Source organism: Vulpes lagopus, chromosome 1 (assembly GCF_018345385.1).
Source record: "Vulpes lagopus strain Blue_001 chromosome 1, ASM1834538v1, whole genome shotgun sequence".
NCBI lineage: Eukaryota > Metazoa > Chordata > Mammalia > Carnivora > Canidae > Vulpes > Vulpes lagopus.
The window spans coordinates 180,167,237-180,176,084 of record NC_054824.1 but is presented as its reverse complement, the minus strand read 5'-3'; the positions used below and the strand labels follow the sequence as shown (position 1 = coordinate 180,176,084).

At 55.4% G+C, this 8,848-nt stretch overlaps 1 protein-coding gene across 1 annotated transcript; it reads left to right on the top strand.

The window, feature by feature from the left end:
* Nucleotides 1–1,641: 1,641 nt before the first annotated feature.
* Nucleotides 1,642–8,746, top strand: IL24 (interleukin 24). The gene is made up of 6 exons (XM_041750068.1): nucleotides 1,642–1,699; nucleotides 4,970–5,106; nucleotides 6,216–6,278; nucleotides 7,098–7,256; nucleotides 7,709–7,783; nucleotides 8,663–8,746. Exons 1-6 carry the CDS (start codon nucleotides 1,642–1,644, stop codon nucleotides 8,744–8,746), a joined length of 576 nt encoding a protein of 191 aa, XP_041606002.1.
* The last annotated feature ends 102 nt before the right edge of the window (nucleotides 8,747–8,848 follow it).

The following is an 8,848-nucleotide window of genomic DNA, read 5'->3' as shown; positions in this document are numbered from 1 at the left end:
TGAGAGTGGAGATGGGACCCTTCTCCATCCTGATTCAGGCCCCTTCTCTCCCTGTAGGTTTAGGGGAATTTATAGGAGATATGGGAGTAGGAGTCGATTTATTTCTCAAACGTAAAACTGAAATTCTGTAGAGAGTTATACGTGACAGGTGGTATGGGATGAAAAGCATAAACCCCCTAAATCTAATAAAGATTTTTTTTGGGGGGGGGTGGGCTTGTAAATCAAAGTTTATTCTCAGGGGAGCTTTTCTCCCGCCCCATATTTTTGTAAAGGAAATGCTCCAAGTTCCAGAGAGCATGGAGTTTAGAGATATTAGAAGAACCTCTAGTCTTAGTCTGGTCTAGGATGGATTTTGGGTAGAAATATGTGCATACAGACCAAAGGACCAGCCCCATTTTCTCTGCCCTTGAGGTCAGGGACTTGGAGCTTCCCCACGGATGAGCCAGTGGGGTGGGCCAGCCCTTGCCCATCTCCTTGCTGCCAGGAGCCTTTGGGCTCTGCCTTCCAAGTTGCCATGTTGCTTTTCCCACTCCCCTGCCCATGCTATCTGTCCACTGCCCCCACCCCAGTAAGGGCTCCCTTCTTGTCCTACTTTGGTGCTATTCCAGCTCTTTCCCCCACAGCCACTACTTGCCTCTAGCCCAGGGCTTCTTAGCCTCAGCACTGTTGGCATTTAGGGGTCACCTCCGTTTTTGTGATGAGGGGCTGTCCTGCGTGCTGTAGGATGTTCAGCAGCAGCCCTGACCCGTTCTATGCCATGTCTGTAGCACCTCCACCTCCCACACCACCCAGTGAGGACGACCCAAAGTGTCTCCAGACATTGTCACGTGTCCCCTAGGGATGGAACTGCCCCATGGAGAATCACCGCTCCGGTCCTTCCGCTTACCCTTGAAGCCCTCATTTGTTATGCATTTACCACGTCAAAGACCCTGGGTTGTGCCCCGTGTGTTTTCTCAAACTTTACTATACTTCAGAATCCCCTTGGAGTTTCTTAAAATGCACGCGCTGGCTCAGCAGTTTAGGGGGAAGGGTTTGAGAGTCTGCATTTCCAATGAGCTCCCAGATACTGCTGTTGCCCCGGTCCACGGACCACACTTGGAGTAACAGGCCCTACATCATTGCGTCTCATGACCCTATGAGACTTGACTCTATAGATAAGGAGGCTAAGATGCAGACAGCTCAAGGCAGCTCAGTCACATCTTGAACCCGAGTCTGCCTGGGGGCCAGCCTGGTGCTTATATCCCGCAATCTCAGTTGTCGCTGGGCCAAGTCCTTGAGTTCTCCCTTGCCCCCTCTTCCAGGGAATTGTGCTATGTTGAGCTCAGGCACATGTTTGCCTGGAATATCTGACTTGTATTATCTTTCCCTTAGACATAAGGAGCTACTCGTGACCCCGGGGGGATGTCCTGGAACCTCTCGAGCTCTACACATGACCTCATGCCTCTGTTCTAGCCTGCCCTGCTAACAGCTCATCCCTCTGCCCTCCTGCCTATCAGTAGGCAGCTGTCTAGCACCGTGGCTGCCCTGGGGCTCACTTTCCCTCTCAGCTTCCTGCCTCAGCTGTCTCTCCAGTCTTCTCCGGTCCCTCCTCCCCATCCCCCCCCTTGCTGCCACATTCTTAGCCCATGTTCTTTTTGTTTCATGAATGCCTTCTGGGCATCTTCTTCCCGTAGTACTTGGGGATTTTTAGTAGTGCCCTGGATCCCCAAGGGGGAGGAAAGGGTGTGGTGTGGGCCCCTGCCATGGACTGAAGGGCAACATGTAGGTTCTGCTGGAGCGAAGGACTCTAGCTGGGCCCTCACGCAGGCCGAAGCAGCAGGGCCAGGTCCTGGCCAGGGGACGGTGGCGAGGAGTTTGTCTGCCTAAGGGAATGAATGCCAGTGAATGAATGAGTGATGAAGGGCAGGGGTGCTGGTGCCCCAGAGGATGAGAAGGGCCTGCCAGCCGGAGAGATGGGGAAGGGCCGAGTCCTTCCAGGGTCCCCTGGTCTTCCTTCTCCCACCCCTCACATCACAGTCTACCTGAACCCAGATGTTTGTGCAGGAGGGTAATTCGGAGCGGGGCTCAGCAGCCCCTCTCTGTAAAGGGCAGAGGGTAAATATTTTGGGCTTTGTGGGCCAGAGGGTCTCCGCCATGAGTACTGGTCTCTGTCATCGTAGCACAAGAGCGCCCATACACAATATGTAAACAGGCTGGGTGTGGCTGCGCCCCGGAGAAACTGTATTCATGGACACTGACATTTAAATTTCATGTACTTTTCGGTTTCTGATTTTTTTTTTTGTCATTAGCAAATATAAAAACCATCCTCAGGTCACAGGGTAAGCCATCCTTAGCCTTTTCTCGGCCCACAGCTTGTCAATCTCTGATTCAGGGTCCAGCGTTTCCCACAATGTGTCCCAGGGACATGGTCAGATACTCATGGGAAATGCTGCATTAACAAAGTCACATAAAGCCATGTCCCCACCCCCCTGGCCCTCGGGGGACTTCTCAGTCTTCATCATTCCTGGGAGCATTACGTGTTTCCAAGTGGGGTGCTGGCACATGCCAGCCTTCTGGAATCTCCTGCCTACGAAATCTCTCGTCCCTCAGCCCACGTGCTGTGCGACCTGCTTTGGGAGCACTGCTTGGGCCTACCCTCCATGCTGTAGGCGGCCCGAAGCCCAAGGGCCTGGCTGGCTGCACACGTGCTGGGGTTTGTCCACCGCACTGGCTCCTGACAGGCCGCATCCCTCAGGGATCCCCCGCCGAGCAGCAAGGCCGAGGCTAGGCCGCCAGGCCCCGGGGCCCTTCCGCCTTCCCGGTCTGGCCATGCACACACTGTCTCATTCTCCCTGCACTGGACACACGGCCATTGGTGGCTGTGTGCGAGGGGACACGCCACCATTCCTGGCCCCGAACCATCACAGAAGTGTGCGTGGGCAGCCTCGGTGTCCAGGTCATTGTCCCAGCACCAGTAGGGCATAATTATTGAGTGATTTTGCAATAAGGAGACCGGGGTATGGGGCAGCCCCGGTGTCCAGTGGTTTGGCATCACCTTCAGTCCGGGGTGTGATCCTGGAGACCCGGGATCGAGTCCCACGTCGGGCTCCCTGCATGGAGCCTGCTTCTCCCTCTCCCTCTGCCTGTGTCTCTGCCTCTCTCTCTCTGTCTCTCTCTCTCTGTCATGAATAAATAAATAAAATTTTAAAAATACATATTATGAAAATAAAAAAAAAGGAGGCCAGGATACTCCACACAGCAGTGATGCGCTTGCACGTGGTGTGTAGAGTTCCCAAAGCACATCGAGGACACGCTTTCCCAACTGCTCCTCGCACCTGCCCTGGGGGGGTGGGGGCTGGTCGTCTGTTGGTCCGTTTGAGTTTCATAGGTGCAGAGCCCGAGGCTCAGGGCAGCCGGGGCACTTGCTCCTGGTCACAACCAGCACTCAGCCCAAGGCCTCAGCTCACCTCAGTGAACGGTGAGTAGGCAGTGAAGTAATGCTGTGGGAAAGCATGACCAATTTCCCTTTCTCCACCTCCCCCTCCCTCCGCCCCTCCCCCATCCCCCATATATATGATCCCCACAAAGCCTGGCCCGCCTGCACACCTTGAACTTTTGCAACGGTGCCGGGAGAACCTTCCGCCCACGGGGACTCCCCCGAGCAGCAAACCGTGGGGGGCCTGTCCAACTTGCCCCCCCCATACCAGGAGCCAACCACCCCTGAACAGTGCGCCCTCAAGCATCACTGCTGGGGCCTGAGGTGAGTGATGGGCGAATCAGGGGTGCTTCGCTCCGGAGCACTGGGCCACTGCGTCCTCAGGCCCGGGAGCCGGGGGGATGGATGAGGAGCTGGACTCTCCGCTTTGACACCAAGAAGGATCTGGGCTGCACGGCAGGAAGGCTGATAGAGGACCTCGGGCGCTCGTCCTGGGCCCCTCTGGGCCACGGGGTGGCGGTCACTCTAGAGACAGTCTCCTTCCCAGCCTAGGGCTGCAACTGGGTGGCTTCAGGTGTGAGACCGGTGCCCAGAGAGACAGAGGTTCTTAACTTCCTGCAGAAGGAAGTAAGGAAGAAGGGGAGGGAGACAGACAACGGAGAGGAGAGAAGGGAGGAAGAAAAGCAAAGGGCAAAGAAAGCAGGGAGAAGAAACTGTCTGCCCGCGGGCATGACAAATAGATGATGGGTTCCCGTCCCCGGCTTGGGGCCTCCTCAGACAGTCATCCCACTGGTGCTTTAGTGGGAGGTTTTGAAGCTGATTCACCTGGAAACCTGATCCCTCCCTCTTGTGTCCTGACCTGGAAAGGGGTGAGTCGGTCAGCTGTGGAGGCACAGTGAGCCTGCGACCCTAACCTACTGTCTGGGCCCCTCCCTGTGGTCCAGGATTAATCCCTGGGCTCCCCAGAGATGAGGAGTCAGGAGGGTCCCCTCCCGGGGCAGGAGCAAAGACCTGCCCCAGTGAGCGCGCCTGGAGACCTCAGAGTAGGGCTCAGACTAGCAACCGCCTAGTGAGGGTCCCTAACCTCCCGAGTGTAGAGGCTGTTCTACACATGCTCTTTGGCGCTTCAGCCCCCGCCCCATGTCTTCACTCTTCTTGCTTACACTCCAGTTGGTGGCCGGAGAGAGCTGTCATGGAGCAAGCAAGGGGGTGTTGGGCGTCTGCGACGTGGGCAGGCCTGGTGGGGAAGGGCAGAGAGACAGCGAGAGCCGCGGGTGTGGGATGGAAGGGCAGACAGCCACGTACCCCCAGCCCCCACCCCCAGCAAGGCCACCCGTCAGCAATATTCCACCACTGGGAACCTACCCCGGTCTCAGCCTTTGCACCTGTGTCCCCGAAGGTGGCCGAGGAGAGCGGAGGAGCGTGATCCCGGACATGCCCCTGCAGGAGCAGAGGACCTACCTCAGTGGGATGCCTCCCTTTCTTGCAGCAGGATCCTCCCGGGCGTTCCTTGGCGGCAGATGGGCTCTCCGGGACGGACAACTGCCCTCCTCGGCCTGAGTCTGATCCTGCTTCTACGGAGCCAGGGGCCGGGGGCCCAGGGCCAGGAGTTCCGGTTCGGACCCTGCCGAGTGCAGGGAGTAGCTCTCCGGGAACTGCGGGAGGCCTTCTGGACCGTGAAGGACACTGTGGTGAGTGACGAGTCGCTCTGGGCCCGGCTGCGGGGGTTCCCGTGGGTGCGGGATAGTATCCTATGATGATAGAGCCCTTCGCCCCTCGCTCATTGTGTTCCTATATGATAACTTTATAAAGTCCGAGGCATCACAAGGACCCATTCCCTCTTGCACATGAGGCTCAGCAGGATGTGGTCAATCTCTAGGGAAATAAATTAGCCCGAGGGGAATACAGAAGGGCCCTGATTCCCTGGGGCTTCATCTACGTCCCAGAGGGGACATGGGACTCCACCAATCGCAAGTCCTGGGAACTGCTTTGAGACCCGCTGGGGTTTTCAGCACCGGCTTGGCCAGGCTCCTGCTCAGCTGCTCTCACCTGCCAAGGCATCGGCTAGTGGTAAAAAGAATGTCTGAGGCTCGGGCGGCGGAATGTGACTGTGAATCTCTCCGGGTCCTGAAAGTGGTGACCCGGTACTCCCACTGGCAAGCGCACTCCTTCAACAAGGACTCAGATTTGGGGCAGAAAGAGGGAGCGCGGTGAGGCAGCCTGGAGGAGGGGAGAGCGCTGGACTGGGGACAGGACAGCCGGGTGCGACCTTGACCTTGAAACCAGGCACAGTACCCGCCCCTCCATCACCTTCCTTGGTGGCACGTTGTGGGTGGGGGGGGACAAGCTCGAAAGCTCCCTTCTCACGAGGATGCTTTGACTATAATCTGAGAATTGGAGGATGTGGCTGGTTGCAGAGGAAGCTCCAAGGGCAAGAGGCAGCTGAGAGGTGCAGCCCCCACCCCAAGCCAACCCCCACGGAATATGAAGGCAGAACATTGCCCCTGTTAGTTCTTAAACCCAAGAGGCTTGCCCCCTCCTGACCAGGGGAACCAAACAGGTCCCCGACCAAGGCTCTCAGAGCTCCTGGGATTCCATCTGCCCCGGAGGGTTAAGGGGAGTGATTTCTGGCTGGAAAGCGGGGCCCTCACCCCACAGGCTATCTCCGCTCAGCCTTTCCTGGGTCCTCCCTTGGTTCCTCTGGCCTCTGAGATCTCAGACTGCGTGGATCTGGGGGTCAGCGTGTGTTTGCAAGGTGGGTCTCTGTGCTGCCCCTCAAGTTTGCTCTCTGTCCCCAAAGCAAGCTCAGGATAACATCACCGGTGTCCGGCTGCTACGGAAGGAGGTTCTGCAGGATGTCTCGGTAATTAGACTCTGGGGAAGGACGATGCCTCTCTCTGGTGGCCTGTCTTCTACGGGTGGTCTAGGGGAGGTTGACAGAGACCACTTCTGCCCAGGCCGAGGTCTGGGTCGTCACCCCAGTGCCTGGGCTACGTGGCATGGAAGGTGGTGGGGATTAGGGCTCATAAGCATCTTTTTCTCCATTTATCCAGACTTGCCAGGATCCCACATCTGCTTAGGTCTCTTTGGTTGGTTCCCATCCTTCTTCCTCACCTGTTGTGCCTTCCCCTCACCCAGCTAGGCAGTCAGCGAGCATATGCACCGAGCCTTGATCCCTGCAAGGCACTGAGGTTCACCGGTGCTCACGGGGGCTCGAGTACAATCACTGCGTTCCAGGGTGTTAGTTTGCATTTCTCATTTCTCTTTCCAGTTCTTTCCCTAGACTCTCAGCTCTGAGCCACCAAGTGTCGGGTACTTTTCAGGCTCCATCACCACCACCTGCCAACCCCAATAGCTATCAGAGAGGCCATGTGGTGTAGGGAAAGAAGACTAAGCAGATGGGGTCAGGACTCCTGGGGCCTAGGTCTGCATCTGCCACTGGCTGGCTGTGTGTCCCTCCTCCCTGGGTCAGTGGTTCCTCCCATTAACCACAGGTGCCCCTCTGTGTGCTCCCCACCCCCCACCCTGATCAAATGCTCCCTTTGGATTAAATGCTGCTCAACATCTCCTGGGAGATCTCTTTCTCTATGTGCTTATCTCGCCTCGTGGGGCATGTGGGCTGTCCATCTGGGGCCAGGGTGGGCACAGCGCTCGACTCCGCAGTAACCCAGACTCTCCCCAGGATGCCGAGAGCTGTTACCTCATCCGTGCCCTGCTGACGTTCTACTTGAACACCGTTTTCAAAAACTACCTGGATGAGGCAGCTGACGTCAGGATCCGGAGGTCATTCTCTACTCTGGCCAACAACTTTTTTGTCATTGCATCAAAACTACAACCCAGCGTGAGTAGAACAATGCTGCTACCTGGGAGCCCACGGGAAGCGATGTGTTTTAGGGAGACGCCCTCTCCCTCCCCTTATCCAGTCTTGGCTTTTATTCCATGATGGGGAGTCAGTGCTGTCATGGGAAAGAGCACAGGCTCTGGACGCTAGCAGCTCTGGATTCGAGGTCAGGCCTGCATCTAACCAGCTGGATAATGCCTCGCAAGGCAGTCAACCTCTCTGAACTTCAGTTTTCTTACCTATAAAATGTAGATAATCACCCATACGTGGCAAGATTGCTATGAAAATGAAAGAAGTCAGCCCCCACCACCGGTGGGGGTTCAGCAGCGGTTCCCTTGAGAATGTGGGATTCAGAGCTGGCCCTGGGAAGCCCTCTGGCATCACCGGAGGGGGGCGGGGGGCTTGCCTCTGCTGCTACCCAACCTTTGGCACAATTTTTTTCTATTATCCAGCAGGAAAATGAGATGTTTTCTATCAGCGAGAGTGCACGCAGGCGATTTCTGCTGTTTCAGAGGGCATTTAAACAGGTAATCAAGGCCAGGATTGGAGAGCCTGCCTCTTCACCAGTAGAGTAGCCTGAACCGCCACATGAGGGTGCCATCACAAGAGGGTGCCTGCAGAATTCACGGCAGGTCACTCCTGCAGGCATGCCCAAGAGCCACCTAATTTTCCACAAGCACAGGTATATTTGCATTAATTATCATACACTTTGCACAAGCTCCACAAACAACATGGTCCATTTTTGTGCCAGTTTTCACATTAAAATGCTTTTATATTTCCCTGCAAGATGATTTCATTATTAAGGACTTTCCCTGTGAAAGTTTTACAAATACTTGAGCTGGGCAGCTGGAGTCTGAAGTAGGCGTCCGACCCCAAACACGTACTACATAACTGCAGTATTTTCCATTATGCTCATATGGTCCAGTTTGTGAGAAAAAAAAAAAAGCATGGGAAAATACATTACTGTTTCCCCAAAGAAAGCCAACAAAGAAAATCCAAACTTCATCCCCAGACCCCCCCACAAAAATATATACGATTTTGATCAGATATATCAGTCTAAAAATAAATGGTAAAGGGTAATCATATATAGAGGAAGGGGGCCAACTGGGCCTCAGTTTCATCATCTGCATAGTAGACTCAGGAGTTGGCCAAATCCAACCTGCACTGGGATTTCATAGTTCTTGTTATCGGGAACTCCAGATGCTTTTCCCTTGCTCCTTACCCACTGCTACTCACTGGTCCGTTGGTCCTCAGTGCTTCCCCCCACCTCTGTGAAGGAACCAGGGTGGGCGGGTGAGCTCCTCAGAGGCCATCCCAGAGGTGAGCCAGCTCCAGGAGTGGTGGGTGGGAAGGAAACCTATTCTTGTGGCTAATATGGTAGATCGTCAGCTCTCCTTTCTCTTTAGTTGGACATACAAGCAGCCCAGACCAAAGCCTTTGGAGAAGTCGACATTCTCTTGACCTGGATGGAGAAATTCTACGAGTTCTGAATGCCAAGACCAGGAGACCCTCCTTGATCTCCACGTCATTTCCAACGTGCCGTATCCCTTCTTGTGATGTTCTCTGGGCACTGCACACCCTTGATGATGGAT